Raw genomic sequence first — 21,964 nt, 5'->3', positions numbered from 1 at the left:
GACTGCAGAATCAGAAAGGATGAAGATGAAAGCCAGTTGGCAGAGAGCCATTAGTGGGAGAGACATCCTGCTTCCAAAACATGGCTTTCAAAAGGAAAGCGGGTTTATTAAAGGTATCATTAAATAGATTCCCTGCTCTTTAAGAATGGCAGTATCTGGTTTTAACTGGAAGGATAAAAATAACATGAAATACTGTATCAGTTACAAAACCAACCAGCTACAGCTTATTCCATTCATATTATAGCTCTGAACTTCCTCCCTTCCTAAGGCTATTATTTCTTCTTTATTATACTTCATTTTATTAAGCAGCTTAGAGCTGTATTTACTTGGGTTTTTTGAGTACTGGGGTTAAAACAGGACCTGGATGCTGAACTAATCCAAGGACATCTTGCCATGGTGAAAGCTCAGCAGGTTCCTTGGGAACACTCACCTAACACAAATCCTGCAGAAAGAGAAGCTGCCTTTCAGGGACACAGAAAGGGTGATCACATTCACAGGTACCCAGCACTGTGGAGCAAGGAATGTCACTGTCCCTCTGCAGAATGACAGATGCTTCTCCACCACACTGGTGAATATCTTGCAGCCAGGAAGACACTTGGAAATGTGTTGGAACACAAAGAGGTCTCTGTTCTAAGTCAGAACAGTAATTACCTGACAAAGAAAGATTCTCTCTGGAAGGTCCAGACTGCGCAGCTGGAAATGTACAGAATTTAGAGGCTGGTTTGGGGCTCTGTTACAAATTCCACAGACAGAGAAGCATTTAATCAGGAGCCCACTCCTTCCCTCAGGACTGTGTGGAGCACTGTGCACATCCAGGGCAGGATGCAGGTGCAGCCAAAGGCAATCCTCTCCCTCACAGTGCCCCTGCTCCATAGCCCCCACGGGCAGAACTGCAGCTCATCAGGAGAAGGTGACTTTACCATCACTTTACAGAAACCTGGTGAACTGTAGGATAGAACAGAAACATCAATTTGGCAAATGAATTGAATGGAACATAAATCTGGCAAAGTATAAATAGCAAGCAGAGCTCCTACTGCATGCTTCAATTATTAGTTAAACTGAGCAATTAATCCTTATCTTACTGCAACAAGATCTCATTTTAGATCAGGAAAATTTCTGGCAATGAAAGCAGGGAAATTTCTGAAAATGAAGGCATAGTTATCAGCTTGAAGTACTATTTCCTTCAAAATCAATAGGAAAAGCTTCTCATAAATGGCACAAAGTGTTTTCTTGCTCAGGTTAACATTACTTAAAATCAGAACATGGACCACTAGCAACTAGAATGGAAAATGGTGCCTTAAGTGTGGCTTTACTTTTCAAAGCCCAATCCCAGACCTCAACCACTAAAATAAAAAAGCAAAACTCAGTAATGGTCACCATATGCAGCCTCCTCAGACTCTTGATCCAGGAGCTGCTTTAGCCCCCTGCATAATGCATTATGTTCACAGTCTGCCACCAGTATTCATATTTTATTCCAAGTGTTGAAATGCTGAGATTACTTATGCCTCAAGCTTCTGGATTCATGTGATTATGCAAAAATCCAATTTTAATTAAAACCAAATTTCTAGCATTTCATATAGAGAAGAAAATCTCCAAAATGGGGCTGCCAAAGTTGCAAAATTCCAAGTACCCATAAACAGGCACAAAATACACTGCTTATAAAACCAGACTATCCTTAAGGTATTCTCAAGACCGAGAGGCAAGCTGGAGCTGGAACTCCTGATATCATGCTGTCATGCAACATCTTAAGCAATATTTGCCTGCAGAAACCAGGCAAAAATATAACAAATTTGTAGGAATCATTAGGAAAAATAACAATGGATGCCTGAGGAGCTGCACATTCAAACTGGGTGGAGATGGGGATGCAATGGTTCAATGTTGCTGGCACTGCCTTCACAGGAGAAGCCATCACATGCACTGGGTGAGTTAATGTTTTCTCAGACTACACATGAAGTCTCATCTCTAGCCATGTGGAACTCTGACTGACAGCCTAAGCAGGCCTGTGCACGTCAGGAACAGTGTAAAGTGGATGTCTGCATGAACTGAACAGCTTTGGAGACAGAGGTTACTTTGGTTGGGTAGAAACGTAGTGACAGTTCTGAAAATTCCCCTTTTCTCCTCACCTATATGAATCCCAGTTCTGTTCCAGATGGTTTCTCATTAACTGGTAGTCTGCTTTTGTTCCCATCACAGCTGAACAGTCTGGATATTTTCTAATCATTTCACCCATCCCTGACATATCAACACCCAAATAATTCCCCAGCCAAAAGAGAACATTTGACAGATCTCCCCTGTTAGACCACTCTGACCTGTACTTACAGGAAGAGATTAAATTAATCCTGGAAAAGCAACAAGCTCTGGCTATGCTATCAAATGCCTATGCTATTTCTCTAAATTAGATTATTTCTAATTTCTCTTTTCCTTTCATTAATCAGCATAATTAAGGTACAGTCATGTTTTTCCCAGCTTGGACTTGTTTGCTGCATCTGAGTCAGACTTCAAGAGAAGCTGGAGTGTCCCAAAGCTTCTGTTTCTCCCTCTGATACCCATCAGCTCTATAAAAGATGGCATCTCTCACTACAAACACCATTTTAAAGGGGAAAAGCCACTTACTAAAACCTTGATGTAATACTCCTGAAACCTAACTTCCCATCAACGCCTGTGAATGATGCAGTAGATACCTCACATTAATTAATTCAAAGGTTTTTAGTATTGCTTCCAGAAAAAAAGGCTTTATGAGCTCCAGAGCCAGAATTGTGAGCACCAGAACCACAGTCTGGCTCTTTACTTGTCCCAAATGTTTAACCTGAGCATCAGTAACAGTGCAAGCTGGCATTGGAGGATTTAGAAACTCTCTTTTCCTCGTGGATTTTCTGGTAACTGGGTGTTGTATTAACTCAATCTTCTATGCACAAATTGAGATATTAATCTTTGTGACAATCACATTAACTCAATTACCTCTGTAGAGTTTAATTAATGCTCCAGTGATCACACCAAGGTGTGAGGCTACCTAGGAGAGCTCTTGGTATGGCTGGTTAGTCACTTCTTTGCCTGGCAGGAACCTCTGACAATGAATGATAAAAACAAAAAACAAGCACCAAAACACGGAATTCACACTTGGAGAAAACAGTTCAGTCTCCAACTCTATCAGGAGTACTTCTCTCAGGAAAAACATACCAACAACAACAAAAAAGCCTTTCTTGTCGCTGTGGCTTAAAGGCAGATTAAAGGCAGATTTCCCTTCCTTTGGGAGGAAGGGAAAAAGGAAACCTAGGTAAGTGGCAGATCAGAGGAAGCCTAGGTAAGGTGACTTTTTGGGACTTTGGTCTTTGCATCTGCAAAATGGGAAAAAATACACATACAATCTTGATATAAACAAGTGAAAACGCTGTGTGTAAAGAGGGACAATGAACCTGTACCATCGATTTCAGTAGGCTCCAGAACACACCCAACGACAGCTCCAAGTTGTCCTCAGCAGTTCCATTAGTTCTTACAATAACTGAACACCTTTCACCCACACAGCTCTCTGAACAGGCATCACTGAGCCATGCCCACTGAGCACCTCCAGTGTTGTGTTTCCACATATTCACCCAATCCTTTACTTCTTCTTGCATCTTTCTCCTATCACCCTCTGAAAATACACCAAGGTCTACTGTTTCCTTGATTCCTGACACACGTATAACTTTTACACCAAATAAACACATCGCAGAATCTTTGCCATCAAGTCCCAGCAGCTTTTTCTGGAGCTAAAGCAGCTCGTTATCCCCACCTGGAGGACGGACCGACCCCTCAAGGACCCGCGTTCACTCACAGTCATTCTCCGTCTACCAGGAGACGTGTAAAACACAGCACAGGACACACACACACACACACACACACACGTGTGCTCTAGTTTGGACAAAACTGTCCTTTTGAGCAGTCAGGAGGTGTGTGTTACCAGTGAGGTCTGCCTTTAAGAAAAATGAAAATTCACTCTTAGACTATTTTCAGAAGTTTGAAAAGGGAATAAAAAAGGACAATGCCCAGCGCTGGGGTGTTCCTGACTACCGGCCAACATGGCAGTACATTAAGGCAGTGTTATCTATCTAATGTTACTTTACTAGGGTACATACATATTCATAAGTTTCGTGCATTATTCAAACATTCTGGGGAGCTTTTGATGTTGTTGGAACTTTCTGTTTGTTTTGGTCTTCCACTCTGATTTATCTGCATGACATCCTGCAGATCAGGTCAATATATTTTATTCCTTCTTGTGGCTTCATCCTGTTGTTTCACACTTCCCTGGTAACGAGGAGTTAACAAGTTCTTCTCTAATTCTTGTCGGGTGCTCTGGTTTGTGTCACTGTTATCGCTTAGAGAGGTCAGTCAGCAGATGTGGGAAACAACATAATTGCTTTATACAGTTCTCTCGGTTACATAGAAGTATTTGAACATTTTATGCTTTGCTAAGGCCTACAGTACAATACATTCATCACATCATTATTTCTATAAGCTACAAGCTGTCTACATAGATATAATACATTCATCACACTACTATTTCTATGGGCTATACAGTGCATACTTAGAATAAAAATTCTGTTATATTAGCAAGCAGCTAAAAGGGGTTACAAATTGTGCTCTATTCGAATACTTACAATTAGTAACAACACGTAAAAGCTAAATCATAAATGTGAAGGCCAATGACATAGGGTCATTTTTAACAGCCTGGGTGCTGTGAATTTGCTCACACGATGCTCACCCCAGGCCAGGATCAGCAAACAAAGGACTCGCCTGTCCCACTGAGTGTTTAACAGGTCTCTGGGTAGGAACAGAAGGAAACCCCTGGAGCCCCAAACACGGGCTGTGGGGCAGAGAGGCCCTGCAAAGGGACCTCGGCAAATCAGAGGGCCGGGCAATCACCAGCCGTGTGGAATTTAACAAGAGTGATGGATCCTGCACCTAGGACAGGGCAGTCCTGTGTGTGTGGACTGGGGAACGAGAGGCTGAAGAGCGGCTGTGGGAAGGGCCCTGCGGGTCCTGGGGAGCTGGATGTGTCACCACTGCCCTGGCAGCCGTGAGGGACAGCGTGTCCTGGGGCCATCAAACGTGTTCTGGGGACATCAAACGTGTCCTGGGGCCATCAAACGTGTCCTGGGGCCATCAAACATGTCCTGGGGGGACATCAGGCCCAGCATCACCAGCCGGGCAAGGGAGGGATTGTCCCACTGTGCTCTGCACTGGGGTAGGTGCCGTTTTGGGCACCACAGTATAAAAAGGACATGAAGCTATTAGAGAGCGTCCAAATGAGGGCCACGAGGATGAGGAAGGGAAGCCTTATGGGGAGCGGCTGAGGGCACTTCGCTCACCTTGGAGAAGACTGAGGGGAGACCTCACTGTGGGCTTCCACATCCTCACGAGGGGCCGTGCAGGGGCTCGGGGCAGGCACTGAGCTCATCTCTGGTGACCAGGGACAGAACTGGAGGAAATGGCACAAAGCTGAGTCAGGGGAGGTTTAGGCTGGATATCGGGAAAAGGTTCTTCCCCCAGAGGATGGCCGAGCACTGGAAGTGGCTCCCCAGGGCAGTGCTCACGGCTCCAGACCTGACACAGTTCACGGAGTGCTCGGGTAACGCTCAGGCAGGCACAGGGTGGCTTTTCTGGGGTGACCTGTGCAGCCAGGGGCTGGACTCGCTGCTCCCTGTGGGGCTTTTCCAGCCGAGGTGATTATTCTCCGCCAAGGCGCCGCGTCCCGCCGCCCTCAGCGCGGGCCGTCCCCATGGCAACGCCGCCGTGACGTCATCCGCGCGGGCCGTGACGCGCAAGCGCCGCGCGGGCGGGGGCAGCGCTGAGGGCCGCGGCGGGAGCGGAGCGTGAGGGGCGGCATGGCCGGGCCGCACCTGCAGCAGCCCAGCTTCCTCCTGGTGCGTGTGAGGGCAGCGCCGCCTCCTCCTGCAGCGGGGGGAGCTCGCGGCAACGGGCCGGGCCGGGCGGGCGGCGGAGCGGGGTCTCGGTACATGGTGCCGTGTCTGTGGAGGCACCCGCGGGTCGGGCCGTGCAGCCTCGGGGCCGGCAGGAATGCTGCGCTAGGGGAGCAGCGGCGCCGGGGGGGGGGGATTTTCGCTCGGCATGGCCGCAAAAAGTGCCGTCCTGGCCGGCAGCTGTGATGGGGTTTCCCTTGTGGTTTGTCCCAGGCCACGCTGAAGGCGGATTGTGTCAACAAACCGTTTGCGCAGAGGTGCCACGATCTGGAGACCGTCATCGAGGAGCTGCCTGCCAAGGTGAGCGCTCTCTGCTTGTTCAGAACCTCGCTGCTCGGCGAGTTTCAGGGGAACTGGGTTTTTATATTACTGTTTTGTTTGTTCCTTTATCTTGCCAATTATCTGGAACGGGCTGCCCAGGGAGGTGGTGGAGCCACGTTTAAGTGTTTAGGGAAGAGCTGGATATGGCACTCAGTGCCATGGTCTGGTTGACGGTGGTGTTTGGTCACAGGATGGACTCGATGGTCTCAGCTCTTTTCCAGCCTAACTGATCCTGTGATTCTGAGTTTTGGAGGCTCCAGTGAAACAGTGGGAATCCCATGTTGCCAAGAATTAAGAACCTTTTCTAGTCATTAAAGGGTTGTTTCATTTCACCTCCCTTTATTAATACCTTTCCGTCTCAGTTTAAAAAGAAAACTTGTTTTCAAATTATAGCAAATAACTGCAAGTGATGTTGGTGAGCATTGTTACAACCTCAGTAGGATCAGAAATCAGGATAGGTCTCCTATAATTTCCATGCTAAAATTCAATGTTAAGAATGGATGATTTGCCCAGTGATAATCCAGAAACAGTCATAAATAAATGGCAGACATGTCTTTGTGTGTTCTAGTACATGCAGTAGAGATTGTCCAAGTGAGGAATTGTGCACATAATTCTTTGTGTCTGTTTTCCCTGAAGGAACTACATGGCATCTTCCAGTGGCTGGTGGAGAGCATTTTTGGCAGCCTGGATGGCATCATTGTGGGCTGGAACCTTCGCTGCTTGCAAGGAAGAACAAATCCTAATGAATATTCCGTGGCTTTGGATTTCCTGGATCCCAGGTAAACTCATTCATTTCAGCACAGATTAAGAAATGAATCGGTGAACAAATGACCAGTGTTTGACCTTTCTCCAGTGTGCAAACCTGAGTTCACAGGAGTGAGGCATCAGAGGGTATTTACCACAGGATTCACTTTCTGGTGCTTGTTTGCAGTGGCCCGATGATGAAGCTGGTTTACAAACTCCAGGCAGAAGAGTACAGATACGATTTCCCAGTCTCATATCTTCCAGTGAGTAACTGAATAGTTTGTAAGAAGGGAATGTAGTTGTTGGAACTTTGCATACACTTTATACCTACATTTCAGTATAGGCCAAGGTGTAGCCTCAGGGCTCCAGGCTTAGAGCAGACCCATTTCTTGAAATGGCTCCTGGAGGAGGAGAGCCAGGAGGAGAGCCCAGCCATAAAATCTCTAGGAGATTGTGGTTCTCAGCAGCTGGGTATGTGTGTTCAGCCAAGTAAAATGCACTGTGATTCTTACTCTGTCCCCAGGGAGAGCTGTGTGGTTATCAGTAGTTGCAGGATTGAAGCAGTTTTCTGAACTTACCACAGAGCAGTGCCTTCCCTGCCTGTGTGGGTATGAAGTGTCATATTTCCAACAAAAGTGTTCACCTGCAGAGTTGTTTCACTGTGTTTCTTCCATTGCTACCACCTACATGCTATCTAGAAATTGGTGTAGGTAGTCCTACAGTCTTTAACAAAAGGAAACCTCCTTTAAATGTATGGTAATTGCTGGTCCACAGCTCAATTACCTGGACAAAACCAGCAGCCAAATACCAATACTCTGCTGCTCCCACTCCAACTGGAAAAGTCACAGTGAAGGCTTTTTTATAAAAATACTGAATTTAAAAGAAAAAAAAAATTACTGAATACTCGTTTTCAGAGAGAAAATTAAGAGTTCTCTAAAGACTCTGCTTTGGGCACGGAAGTATTGCAATGCAATAAAATCTCACTGAGCTAAATGTAGAGATCATCCCAGAATGCTGGAGTGCAGAGTCTCACTATCTGAAAACATTGCAATATGCTGAGTAGCCAGATGAATGTTTTGTTACTCTGTCTTTCAGGGCCCTGTGAAGGCTTCAATACAGGAGCAAGTCCTACCAGAATGCTCTTTATACCACAACAAAGTTCAGTTTCCTTCATCTGGTGGTTTAGGTTTGAATTTGGCTCTTAGTATCCTTTTAATCATTGAGTATGTAATTTTTTAAAAATGTCTAAAACTGAGAGATCATGAGTGTTTCTGTTTTACATTTATTATGTGTAGGGGGTAAATCATGGTCATGCTGAAGAGGTTGGGCTGATTAGAAACATTTAGACTAGAATTTAAAACAAACGTGTCCTCTTATAAACCCTTGTTGGAGGAATTCCTGGCTTTAATCAAGTCAACAACAAAATTCCCAGTGTTTCTCAGTAGAGCCTGTATTTCACAATTTTTGTTTTTGTTATTACTTGTAGTTTATGCAATATGGTAGGAAAAGGGCACGTTCACTTTGCAGCTAGAGTGCTTTTGGAAGCAGTGTAGCTGTGCTGGTTTCAGTTTGAAATAGTCAGATGTGCCAAGAGTATCACAAACACTTTGTCACACAGAGAAGAACCTCAATTACCAATGTTTCAGTCATCTGGAAAGCAAGAAGCCCAGACTGAAATTGCTTAAAAGTTTTAGCAAGGTACTTTAGACAAAGTGCAAGTGTAGTGTCTATTCAGCATCTCCCAGTATCTAACAGCTGTACCTGGTTTTTATTACGTGATCCTTAACTCTGTTCTTCCAGATCCTTTTGAATATTACATGTTTTACTTTGCAATTAGTTTGATTACACAGAAGGTAAGTGCCTTCCACATTTTTTCCCTTAAAATAGTACTGGCCTTTCTCCATAATGCCCTAAGAGCCTGCTGGGGTGCTGTGTAGCTCAGTTAACAGGAGTTTCAGCTGTTCTGTTGGTGTTTGTTATTGCTTTGCTTCACTTGATGATCCAAGAGTAGATAATAAACAAAATACCCACCTTGGATACACCATTAAGCAGTCTGATGCCAACAAGGAGCAGGCAATGGATTCCAAATAGTTTCTCTCCCCCTGTATCTAATAAGGGCTTCTCTGCAGTCAGAACCACAGCTTGGTGCTGTGGAGTGTGGTTTTTTGGTTCCTCTGCCTGTTGTTACCTCTCTTGTGCTTGGTTACAATCATTGCTGCAGCAGCCCTTCTCTTACAGCTCATTTCCCTTACCTCCAAGGGGTCTTTGCTGTCAGTTCACCCCTTCTAACCACTGGGCTTCTGCTTTTTCATGCTGAGGGAGTCTGCCACCACTCCCCAGCAGTGGCTTAAAGCAGCAGTGTTTAACCCCAGGCATATCCTGTGTCTGTTACAGAACTCACCTGTCACCCATCATGTCAGCCCTTCCAACAGTGCTTACTTCATCCTGGTGGACACGTACCTCAAGTGTTTCCTACCCACAGAAGGAAGTGTCCTTCCCCCACCTTCTTCAAATCCTGGGGGAGCTATCCCTTCCCCTACTCCCAGGTAATGGCCACAGTGTCAGAGGCAAACTGTGGGAACAGTGCAGACAAAATATGGCTTGTTGGAATAAAATCAAACAAGTAGAAAACACCTCCACACTTCCATCTGTATGTACTTACTACACAGAATAGGGATGCAGTGTTTGGTTATACTTGAAATGATTAGTAATTACAGGAGGTTGCAGAAGTTTGAAATGTGTAATCAATTATGCAGTTTGAAAGATTGTTTTAAAGTGTATAAAATACTGATTATATCAAATACTGATTAAAAGCAGCGATACATCCCCCTGTACTGCCCTGAGCCTTCCTGACTTCTGTGTTTCCCTGCATTTGTCCTCAAAGGTCCCCAGCAGTGCCTTTCTCCTCCTATGGCATGCACCACACCAGCCTGCTGAAAAGGCACATTGCTCACCAGCCCTCTGTGAATGCTGACCCAGCCTCCCAGGAGATCTGGAGGTCAGAAACTCTGCTTCAGGTACGTTGCATTTAAGGAAGAAAACTCCCTGCAATGTTTTTTTCTGCTCACTGAGGGATCTCTTCTTTTTAAAGCAGAGGCAGGTCAGTTTGCTTTAGCTTGGTTTTGGAATTGAGTAGTGCAGCTGCTGCTTCCTGTTAAGGCAACAAAGAACCACTGTGAAGCTGTTAAGTCGTAGCTTAGAAAGGCACTTCATATCTTTTCTTAGACCAAGGGTCTCACAGCTTATCTCAGGCATTTGAGTATTTTTTTTTCTGGAAAAGATTCTCCATCTGGTTTTCTTTTTTAAATTTTACATCAATTCTATGCTCTATGCAAAGGCAAAGATTAAACACAGCCGAGTTGGTTTTGTTCCTTGTCAGGGGAAGGAAGAGAAAATCTGGATTTAGTAGTTATTCTGAAACACGTTTCTACATTGTTGCTGAGCTGACTAATTGACGCCTGGGAGGTGCCAAGAGTTTGTCATCTCAGCCATTGGCATGATAACCTGAACATCTTGAGTAGGTGCTGTCTATTTACTAGCACAACTTAGTTTTCAAGTTATATACTGTGGTCTTCCTTATACATATCTTCTGACTGACAGGGTGGGATTACTTCTCTTTCTCAAGCTGAGAAAATATTTGTTTTGCAGATCTTTGTTGAAATGTGGCTTCATCACTATTCTCTGGAAATGTATCAGAAAATGCAGTCCCCTCACGTCAAGGTAATAGTTGTTCTGCACTTGTGAACATCACCTGGTGGTTGAGCACTTACCTTGGGTTAAATCTCCTATTCTGTGCAGAACTTTGTTTTGTGTATTGGTCTAAAGGAAAGAAATAACAGAGTATCTACATAAGTGTGCCAGAGCTGATAATCTGGTTACAAAGAATGTTGTGAATAAGTGTGTCATCCAGATTTGCTTTCATTGCAGAAGTTGTGTTAGTTTTGTTCTGGTTTTTGTTTTCTTTTTTCCTTTTGTTCAAGATGAGTTTGTGGGATGGTCACAACAATCTGAACATCAATATCAAAGTACTAATGATTGAGGACATGCCACTATAAAACCATTGTGTTAAATCCCACTGGGACAACATGACTGCTAAAAATAGCTATAATTGATTTCCAGCAGAGATAGCAACTGTTACTGAAATACCAATTAGTAATTTCTAACATCCGTAACCATTTTTTAGCCTAAATCAAAAAAAAAAAAAAATCTTGTTAAACTGCCATTTTTTATTGTTTCATGTTGCAAAATATGCTTTTCACCATAATGGTGTCAGAAGCAGTTCTGTAGCTCCAGAATTTGGATTATCTGACAAGCTCTTGCTCAGATAATGCACTGTTGTAAGCAGTTTGTGGTGGCCTGTTCAGTAACAAACTACTGCATGTAAGGAGTAAGTAAGTGTTGGGGAGGCTAAGATTTAAGACATTATAAATGTAAAGGGAATTTGAAGGAGAAAATGTTGATCCTCTGAATTCCCTCTGGGTCACAGTGGGACTTTCATAGAAGGGGAGAGAAATAATGAAAGCTACTCAGGATTTATTCCTGTGTGGAAGTGCAATATGAGAGTTGATTGAAAAATTCTAATCCTTCACTCCACAGGATATGAAATAAAACACATTTATATTTTGCTAGGGAAAAACATTGGAGAGCTGAAATGTAATGGGTTTTGTCTTTCATTCTCAAAGTTGAGGTCAAAATGCAAACTCACTAATGTTGCAAAGTCTCCACTTGGGACTCCCAGCAGCATGGCTGTGCACCTGTGATGGAAAGGCTTTGCTTGAAGTACCTTTGGTCTGTCTGTCTGTCCAGTCTCTGTGCATCAAGCGCTGTGCTTAGGCCAGAAATGATGATTGCTTTAAACTTCTCTCCTCTGTTCACCCTCTGTATTTCAGATGCTCTCTTCTAGCACTAGGCAGCAGCAGTTGCAGACAATGACTCTCCACGTTATGGTGGAGTAGGGCCTAGGTAGAGCTTACAGTTCTCTGAAATCAGCACTTCAGGATCCTCCACAAGGTGTGTTGAGCCACAACCTGAGGCCATAACTCCCTGATGGTATTTTAGCTTCATCTTTGATGGGAAGTAATCATGAACATGTAAAATAGGAAGTCTTCCTCTTGGTGGGGGTGGAAGAGTGGAATGGGGCACTGGAATTGCCCATGAGATACGTAAATGGATGAAGGATCTCTCCTGCAGGACCGAGGAAAGGTTCCAGATCAGGTGGGGGCAGGACCGTTCATTAGCCTGTGATGCTGAACATCACTGAACTTAACTTTGAACTTTTGAACTTAACTTTTGAACTTAAACTGAAGTTTGTAGGCTGGATGGGCTGAAGGAGAACAGTCTGCCTTGTAGTTCCTCGGCTGAGGAAGTAGAACATGCTGAAGCGTAAGCTCTGTTTTAACACAAGCATTAAAGACCTTGACTGGAAACCCAAGATGGCCCTATACCTTATTCTTAAAATTATTGATAATTATGCAGATTCTCTTGATTCCATTTAGCTTTCTGTGTGTTTGGGAGGAAGGGTAATCAGTGGCCATTCAGTCCTGGATCTCGAGCTGTTTGCTCATCAGTGGTTTGAAATGGCTGCATATCTGTATTGGAAGGTGGGAGGAGGTTCTGCAGAACTTGCTCTCCCTTTGTCCAGCAGCCAGATTTGTTTGCTTTCATGGGCCAAGACAGATTTCAGATAAGTAACTTTCTTGAGAAAGAGAATCGTAGATTTTTCCTTAAACCTTGGTAATGCCATCACAGTCTTCCCTTTGTAAGTAGAAGGCAGTGGAATGGGAATGAATAGTAAATGATTTCTTTTGAGAAGATACACATTACAACGTTGAATTCTTTTTGAGTCTGCTGTGAACCTGAGGTTGATGCTATTTGCTATGCTGTCACTGTTTTCCCTTTTAATTCAACTATTTTCCAATTCTTTTGTCTGTTTTTTCTCTCTCTGATGATCTAGAGTCCAAGTGTGCAGCATCTTTTTTCCTATTCCCTTCTGCTGTTCCACAAGAAACACTTAAAAAGAAGTAGTTTGATAAAACATTGTCATGCTTCCTGACCTTCCAATGCCAGGTGTTCAGCCCCCAGCACTGCATGTGAAACACCCATTAAAATCCAGAGGGTTGCAGATTCCTGTGGCAGGGCAGTCAGTTTGGAAGCAGACAATCTGCCCAAGCTCCTGGGCAGCCTGCAGTAGCAATCCTGCCACTCTGAGGGTGTGAAACCAAAAGCTGCCAAACTGACAGCAGAGGAGATGGGCTAGGGGCTGTTTAAAGACAGCAGAGGTGTGATCTGGAGAGTTAGTTTAGATGCCTGACAACAGTCATTGGGGTCTGTGTAGTGTACATTTTTTGTTTTATGTTTTTTCATTAATTTCATACATGTGTGTCACTGTTGCTACAGTATCCTCTTCACTGTCAGTCAGAAAATACCGGTCAGGTTGTTCCTTTCAAGAAAGGAACTGGCTGAGGCTTGCAGAGACTTCAGTGTTATGGCAAGATGCCTTTTGCTTCAGCATATAGCACTGTGCTAGGTGTGCCTGTGCCTTTTAAGATGTGTAATGTTTCCCTAACAACAAAAGTAATTTCCTCTTTTGAGGAAATTCACAAGACCTGCAGCCTTCCCAAATGGTCTTTTAAGTAGAGAGAAAGACGCAGGATTTCTCTGGACAGGAAAGTCCAATTTGAGCTTCTTCCACATACAAACTGTACTTCTCCAGCAGAACAAAAAGACATGACAAAGTTTTCAAAATAAATGTAAAAAAGCTTGCAGAATATTGCTCTCTCATTCCATTTTTAATAAAAAACTGTAACAGTGTGTAAATCCTTGTTGCTGCAGTTCAATTCACTTCTGAAATGGAGAATTTATTTGGCAAAAGCTCCACAGCCCCCAGCAGTCCTTACTCTGAGTGCAGCAAAGAGAACAGCTGCTTTTTTCACACGTACTCCCAGTTGTATTTGCAAGTTGATAAAGGGTCAGAAATGCTGTGGAATCAATCTACTGAACACCAGAAAAAAGAGGATACTGTGGCTGCAGTTGTTATTGTGATATGTTGTCCCTGACTGTATTTGTGATGTTCATTTTTCCCCCCACCCTTCTTCCTTGGGCTCATTCTCACTTTTTTTTTCTCTTGCTCTCTTCTCTCCTTTTTTCCCTCCCCCCTCCTTTTTGTTTCTGTTGTCTCAGCTGGAGGTTCTCCACTACCGACTCAGTATCTCCAGTAAACACCACGGTAGTCCTGCCCAATCCAGCTACCAGGCCCTCCACGCATACCAAGTATTACCATCTTTTCATTTTGTTTCCTTTTTAAAAATCTTGTTCCATCATATAATCTGCGAAGTGTATTGGTGCTGGCTGTACAGCAGCTTCTTCTGCCAAGGTGTGGTTTTGTAATTTGAGAGCACTGCAGTGAAATTCACCAAATTGTTCAGTGAAACAGAATCTGAGAGATATCAGCAAAGGTCATGGAGAAAAGAGTTAAACTCTTGCATGTTATGGTCATGGTGAAAAGAGTTAAACTCTAGCATGTTATGAGGACTAATTGGAAACTCTGTTTCTAGAAATGCATTCTTGCAATGTAAGACTTACCAGCTATGCTGTTTTTTGGCACCAAAGCTGTCTTCACCAATGGCAGATTTCTGCCTCTCACACAGTAGTCATTTAAGCAAACCTTGAGTGGAAGAAAAGATCAGAATTTGCGTGGCTGTCACCCAGATTAAGGTAGGTAACATCTGGGGGTTTTTAGCCAAGGAAATGTCATTGGATAATACTAAATTTGTGGTGGCAATGTCAACTTGACTGTCCACTTCTGCAAAAGCACAAGTGGTACATTTGCAGATTGTTCAGGAAATGTGCATGCAAAAACATTCCTGTTGGAACAGATTGCTGATTCCTCTTTCCTTACTTCAGCCCTTTATTCATTGGGTCTTCATTTTGGGCATGGGAGGGCTAAGCTTATGTACTATAAAGCTCTTTAGCACTACATGGCATTTCCCTGCTCTTTAATCCTTTTTTTGTTTGGTTTTCTTTTAATTATATGCTATAATATCTCAGGGTGCTGTTTAGAAAGGAACATAGAAAGTACTACTTTAAGTCTTTTTTACTGTTACATTTATTTAATTACTGTATTAAGAATTGAGAATGGCACACATCCATCCTGTACAAAAAGGTTTAACAACAGAAACACTTGTGTGGAAAAGCAGTTTTTAAACCAGTTATGTTCCTAATGGTGGTGATCCAGGCTAAGAGGAAATTGTAAGAACTGCTATGTGGATAAACTACTAACATCACCCAAAATGATGTATTGGAATAGGGTAGTTTTGTAAATTCCAAAGGTACCTTCAAGGGGGGTTTGGGGTTTTTAACATTACAGCCTTTCAAGGCCTGTAGCAGAGTACTCAACCTCTCTTAATTGCTGGGGGGGATCCTGGTCCAAACTCCGAGGACTCCTGGAGTTCTACCTTCTTGCATAAACTCATCAGGACTGTAGAAAACATGCTGATACAAGTTGGAGCTGTCAAAAACCAGCCCAGCCTGCACTAGAACTGGTCAAGGTTTATCCCTGTGTTAGAAGAGTGTCAGGTCTGGCTGCACTACAGGACTGTCATCGAGCCTGGAGTGAATGTCACAGTGTATTCAAAATCCTAAGGAGTGTAAAAAACCTGCTTTGCCTCAGGCATTGCTGAGAAAGGATATAAAGATAGACACAGACACGCACTTCCCATTATATTTGCAGCTGTAACTTACTTTTCATGTCCATTATTCTTCTCAACTTCGGTGAAACGAAACACAAATCTCAAAATCTGCCTTCAGTGGTGGATTGAGATCAGGTCACTATTGAAGCAGATGACACTAGCAGAGGAGTGAGTGCTTTGGCTGCACATTCTGCAGCACACCCACCCAGGAGAACCAGCAGGTCTTTGCCTAGTTCACCTCCCTGCTGCATCAAACACTCCATTGTTTGTTAGTAACATTGCTGTGGCTCACCGTCACTCCTTGTGCTGCTCCCACCCAGGCTACTTCTCCTCCTGAGGATTTTAGAACCAACAGGGTCTCCCAGGACTGGAAACAGTTCTTATTCTGACTGTAACTGTCTAGGATTGTTCTCTCCTGTAAGGCCAGTGAGTACCAGCATAGGAGGGAGAACTCAGTAGAGCCAGTCATGAGCATAAACAAAGGACCTGCTGTGCTTCTGCAGCAATGAACTTACAGCCAAAATGAAAGGCTGAATATTCTTTTTTCAGAAAGGGGTAAGTCAAAAATCTACAAGTTACTCTGTTCTTTAAAGCTAGCCCAGAATTCAGTGCATTAGAGTGCTGTAGATAACTTTCCTCACAATCCAAATATGCTGCTGTTTCTTAGTGAACTGATGGCAGAAGATTGATGCAGCTTGTCCTAGGGAGCAAACCTGTCCAAAATCTGGTGGCACCAAACTATGGTGAAGAACCTAGAAGGAAGAGAGCATTTTCCTGTATTTCAGTCTAAGAATATCATTTTCCTGAATTCCCTGGACATTTAGCAAGTTACACTCATTAGTTGCCTCTCTTTTGCTTTGAATCTAGGAGTCATTCAAGCCCACTGAAGAGCACGTGCTAGTGGTGAGACTGCTTGTGAAACATTTGCATGCTTTCAGCAACAGCCTGAAACCAGAGCCTCTCTCCCCTTCAGCCCACTCCCACACAGCCAGCCCACTGGAGGAGTTTAAAAGGTTGGTGCATGAGCATGTCTCTGAAACGTATAGAACTGAAAAGCTGAGGTTTCTCCATGAAAATCTCAGCTTTCTCTGAGAGGTTGCATTATGCTGTTGTGATGCTAAATACAAGAAGGACATTATTGAAAGTGCAGGAGAGCCTCTGAGGGGAGGCAGCTTCAGCAGCAGCAATTGCACTAGTCTATAGAGAAAATAAAATGCCAGCAGAGGATTCTGGCCAAGGTTAGTTTAGTATTTGGTATTTAGTAATTTGAGTTGAAATTCAATAGCTTGAAGTAGTTTCAGTTTAAAAAAGAAGAAATTTTGCTCAGTTCTTTCTCTGTTTGCATTTGTGAAAGTGTGTTGGGTTGTTGGTAGGGTTGGGTGGTTTGTTTTTAAAATTTGCTGCCAGTTGATACATGTGAATGTGTTTGAAACTTTTCGCAGGGTGGTGATTCCTCGGTTTGTCCAGGAGAAGCTTTATATCTTTCTGCAGCACTGTTTTGGCCACTGGCCTCTGGATGCCTCTTTCAGAGCAGTATGTACCTGCTTCTCCACCTAAGTCTGTACTCAACAGAACTAGTTACTAGTTATTAGAACTAGTTATTAGAACTAGTTATTAGAACTAGTTATTAGAACTAGTTATTAGAACTAGTTATTAGTTATTGCTGTTTAGCAGCTGTTTCTTGGTCCTTACATCTCTCTTTGCTAAACCACTGGAATTCTTTATATCACAAAGTAAAAAAATAACAAAAAACCCTTCCTGTCTTCCTTTCCAAAAAAGTATTTGTGCTCCTGTGTGTTTGTGTGTGCTCTTGCTTAGGTTCTTGAGATGTGGCTGAGTTACCTGCAGCCCTGGAGGTACGCGCCCGAGAAGCCACCACAGAGCACTGAGCCTTTGCCTCGCAGCGTCCCGGAGAAATGGTGAGGAGGGGACTCCTCTGAGCCAAAGCCCAAGGAGATTCCGACTAAAACAGCAGCATTTCAGCAGCACCAACCTGAATTAAATTCCTGTATAAGACTAGAGAATGATTTCTTAAAACACTGGTTTTTGTTTTGAGAGTATTCTTTTGTCTCAGTGGAAATGGACCATCTTTCCAGAGACAGTGTAAAACATTCCCTTAGTGGCTTTTTTAGTAGAAGATAAATTAACAGTTCTTCAAATAGCTGTACTCACAAATCCTTTACTCACTTTGACAGGGCTTCCTTCATTCAAGAAAACCTGCTCATGTATACCAAGCTGTTTGTGGGATTTCTGAACAGAGCTCTTCGAACAGACTTGGTCAGTCCAAAAAATGCCCTCATGGTGTTCCGAGTAGCTAAGGTCTTTGCTCAGCCCAATCTAGCTGAAATGATCCTGAAAGGTAAAAGGCTATTTTGACATCTTGTGTTATCCTGTCTCAGTCTTTCTTCACAACAGTTGTATCTCATCTCAGAAGCACTGAGGGGAATGGATTTCTCTCCTATTTTTCATGCTATTTTGCCATTTAAAAGTCTGTCTTCACTAATGTCTGTCAATTGATTTAGTAAGTTTATAGTTCTCTGCTAATCACCATAGATTGCATTCCACAAATTTTCTTTAAAGAAAAAAGAACCCAATTACAATTGCCAGTTTTTCTTACACTTGTATTACTTCATTATATATTTCAGGATTTAAACTTTATAATCTTTGAAAGTCTCTCTACTTAGTAAAAGAGTCATGCATGCATTTCAGGATAATTAGGATATGGTGGATTTGGGAGTGATGAGATTTGACAAGTATCAATGTCTGGAGTATGTTTCTCCACTACCTTTTGTTGAAAAATGTTACGAACTTAAAACACTGCTGTGTGTGGTCTGCATTAAATGCACGCTGACATTTTTCTGCTCTGGGCAGAGAGAAGTAAATAATGACCACTGATTAAGGCCTCCTTCCCCTTAGAACTCTCTAAATAAAGTTGTCCATTAGCCTTAAGGCAGCTGCACCTTCCCCAGCAAGACCAGTATTATGTAACCATCTTCACTGCTTGTTTCAAATTCTAGGGGAACAGTTATTCCTGGAGCCAGAACTTGTTATTCCCCACCGTCAACACAGACTTTTCATGAGCCCCACTCTTGGTGGGAGTTTTTTGTCATCACGGTCTCCAGCTGTTACAGATGCCTCATTCAAGGTGAAGAGTCATGTTTACAGCCTGGAAGGACAGGACTTCCAGTATAAACAGATGTTTGGCGCTGAAGTCAGGAATTTGGTAAGCAGCAAGCTCCTTGTCACCTGCCTTTCTACTGTGACAGATGTTTTCTCAGTGCTGAGCATCCATAGCAGCAAAAATTAAGAGTGGAGAACTTCACACCCTGCATTACAGAATAATTTGGTTTGCTGACAGTAACTTCTGGGCCCTGAGGGAGTCTCAGTCCAGCACAGCTGTAAAAATCTGCTTCTTTTTTGATAAATAGTAAGTTCATGTTAACAGCTTGCTGCCTTGGAGCAGTATATAAGCATGTTTCCTCTCAAACATGCTTATTGTGATCTTCTGATTGATCAGTTCCTACCACCAAATCACACAAAAGCAGCAGGAAAAAAAAAAAAAAAAAAAGCAGCTGAAGAACTTTAGCAGCACTGAGGTTTCTTAAGTGCTTCAACAGAACTGCCTCTGCCCTGTTGGAAATCCAGCTAATAATCAGCACAAATCTGTATGCACTAAGGGAGTGAGATTGCTGGGATTGCTCTCACTTTCAGCTATCAAGGCACAGTTTTATCCATGTATTGATGCTTAGTAGTCCTTTATCTTAGTCCCACACAGTTTCTGGTTTTTGTTTTAGGTGTTAAAACTGGCCCAGTTAATTTGTCAGGCACAGCAGACAGCAAAGTCCATCTCAGACCATTCTGCAGAGACAATGGCCAGCCAGTCCTTCTTCTCGTGGTTCAGATTCACACCATTGGAGGTGAATGGTTCCTACACAGGCAATGACCTTGATGAAATTGGGCAGGACAGCATCAAAAAAACTGATGAATATTTAGAGAAGGCACTGGAATATTTGTGCCAGATCTTTAAGGTAAGATCTTTCTAAGAATTTGTGCAGCAAGAACAAGAGTCAGGATTTGTCAAGTGTACATCTGTGTCTCATGTACTTTTTGAGGTCACAAAGCTGTGCAGAGACCTTGCTAATAAATTCTAACATCTTCTCAACTTTACCTGCTTCAAAACCATTTTCAATGTAGATGGAATTAGTTGTTCTGAACGTCTAAGTATCAAACCTACTTTGTCTAAGTGACCACTCTTCGTGACTGTGTAATTTATACCAAACCTGATTATACCAAGCCTGTCCTCATGTTTCCAAATGGGCAATTTAAAAAACTCTCCAGTGTCTTCTAAAGGTAGAGCTGTAAAAATACAACTGCAGCTATGGATGCTCTGTTAAACTTAAAAATAACAGATTAATTTCTCTGCAGCCACACTCCCTTGTACAGAATTGCTGTAGGAGACAGCTCTTTGATACTTCTTGGGAGCTAAGGGAGATATAAACCAGAGCACTTCTCTAGAATCTGACAAGCACAGACAAATCTGGAGAGGTTTATCTCATTTTAATGTCTAACTGAGGTGCTATTAAGCAGTTCTTGGTATCTGAGCTGGCTGTCAAAGACTTCCAATGCTAATGAGTGTAAGTGAGAAATAAACTAAATAGGGGGTGGATCAAACAGCTGCTTTAGAACTGTGTTATTCTTGTGTAGCTGAGTGAAGCCCAGCTGACCCAGATGATGATGAAGTGTGGGACAGCTCAAGATGAGAACGGCAAAAAACAGCTTCCAGACTGCATTGCAAGTGAGAATGGCCTCATCCTTACACCTCTTGGCAGGTACCAGGTGAGAGAAAAACAATTCTATGCCACTCCCTGTGTTGTTCTTGAAAAAACAAGTTCTCCTCCTATGATGAAGAGAAATGCAACTTACCTGGGCCTAAGAGAGGTGCCAGTAAAAAGGTGTTTCAGATGGGGGCAGCAAGATGAGGTGTCTGTTTTCCCATTCCCAGATCATCAATGGCTTACGGAGGTTTGAGCTGCAGTACCAGGGGGACACGGAGCTCCAGCCCATCCGCAGCTACGAGAACGCCGCTCTGGTCCGCCTGCTGTTCCGCCTGTCCTCGGTGCTCAACCAAAGGGTGAGCACAGCCCCGCCTCCCCAGGGCGTTCCCTGCCCCTTTGTGTCCTGTGCTGCCTCCCCAGGGCGTTCCCTGCCCCTTTGTGTCCTGTGCTGCCTCCCCAGGGCGTTCCCTGCCCCTTTCTGTTCTTCACTCCCCCTGTACCTACCATCACACTTCAGTTCTTACTCCCATCTTCTTCACTGTGCTCTAAATGGGTATTTTCTTGCAGTATGAGGCCTGTGTCTCTACCTGTAATTCTGCTTTTCCTACACAAAACATTGCAAATGTGATTTATTAAGGGACTCATGGTTGATGAACAGTGAGTGGAGTAATATTCATGATGAATGTTTCTAAACAGGAAAAGCAAATTCTTTTCTTAGTGCAGGCTTGCCTTTTGTTTTCAGACCTAAGACAGTTCTGCTGTTTAAAAGTGTAGTTTGATCCCATTTCCTATAATCCTCATTCTCTAAATGAAGAAATCATTAAATAAACTACTTTATGACAGAATTTGCAGGAGGACACTAACTTTTAAATGCATCTTCCCTCAGTTTGCTGATCAGATGGAAGTGCTTTGCTCCAGGGATGATTTTGTTGGCAGACTGTGTCGCTATCATCTGACCAACCCCCAGCTCATACAGAAAATCAGGTACAGCCCCATGGTGAGAGACAGAACAAGCCACAGCTGGGGACCCAGGATCAGTCTGAGGTTTCTGGCCAGCTACAGGACTCTGATTTCTCTGCTGATGATCTACTTCCTTGCATCCTGGTTTTATGTTGGGCCAGTTGGCTGCACATTCATTATCCTAACTGGATATTTTCTGTATGCTGTAATAATGACTTTCTTCTTTGAAGGATGGAAACCACATGAACACTAGTTTCCTCTTCCTGGCCTGCAAAAATAAATCTTAAGGATGAGCCTGAGATTCCATGACTAAAATGTTTTAACTATATCAGATATTTGTGAAATATTTTTTAATACTAAAGTTAATGGAATTTTATAAAAATTGATGTGGCCTTGTAGAGATGATCGATGTAAATTTATTTTTATAAAAGTGTTCCTGTAGACTCTAGTGAATATGTTGTTTGGGTTTTTTTTGAGGGGGAAGCACAAGCCATGAGTATTTATAAAACAAGAACAAGCC

At 43.2% G+C, this 21,964-nt stretch overlaps 1 protein-coding gene across 2 annotated transcripts; it reads left to right on the top strand.

Moving 5' to 3' along the window:
* The first annotated feature begins 5,831 nt into the window (after positions 1-5,831).
* Positions 5,832-21,897, top strand: SMPD4 (sphingomyelin phosphodiesterase 4). Of its 2 annotated transcripts, XM_066331219.1 has the most exons (19): positions 5,832-5,900; positions 6,171-6,257; positions 6,915-7,057; positions 7,210-7,285; positions 8,118-8,226; positions 8,823-8,875; positions 9,417-9,568; positions 9,907-10,039; positions 10,671-10,742; positions 14,202-14,291; positions 16,577-16,722; positions 17,152-17,242; positions 17,528-17,628; positions 17,905-18,068; positions 18,727-18,932; positions 19,504-19,737; positions 20,414-20,545; positions 20,712-20,840; positions 21,371-21,897. In XM_066331219.1, the coding sequence occupies exons 1-19, from the start codon at positions 5,862-5,864 to the stop codon at positions 21,695-21,697; spliced, it is 2,484 nt and encodes an 827-aa protein (XP_066187316.1). In that variant the 5' UTR covers positions 5,832-5,861; the 3' UTR covers positions 21,698-21,897. The 2 variants fall into 2 exon arrangements, with proteins under 2 accessions (XP_066187316.1, XP_066187317.1); XM_066331220.1 differs by lacking the exon at positions 14,202-14,291.
* Positions 21,898-21,964: the final 67 nt, after the last annotated feature.

Source organism: Sylvia atricapilla, chromosome 17, assembly GCF_009819655.1.
Source record: "Sylvia atricapilla isolate bSylAtr1 chromosome 17, bSylAtr1.pri, whole genome shotgun sequence".
In the NCBI taxonomy this organism is placed as follows: domain Eukaryota; kingdom Metazoa; phylum Chordata; class Aves; order Passeriformes; family Sylviidae; genus Sylvia; species Sylvia atricapilla.
The sequence above is the reverse complement of the archived record's forward strand: the minus strand, read 5'-3'. Positions and strand labels throughout refer to the sequence as shown.

Bases quoted from the DNA above. Each gene is read 5' to 3' on its own strand.
- SMPD4 (XM_066331219.1), top strand. From the start codon at position 5,862: ATGGCCGGGCCGCACCTGCAGCAGCCCAGCTTCCTCCTG. The intron at 9,569-9,906 runs GTAATGGCCACA...TTGTCCTCAAAG, and splicing joins ATCCCTTCCCCTACTCCCAG to GTCCCCAGCAGTGCCTTTCT. The intron at 14,292-16,576 runs GTATTACCATCT...CTTTGAATCTAG, and splicing joins AGGCCCTCCACGCATACCAA to GAGTCATTCAAGCCCACTGA.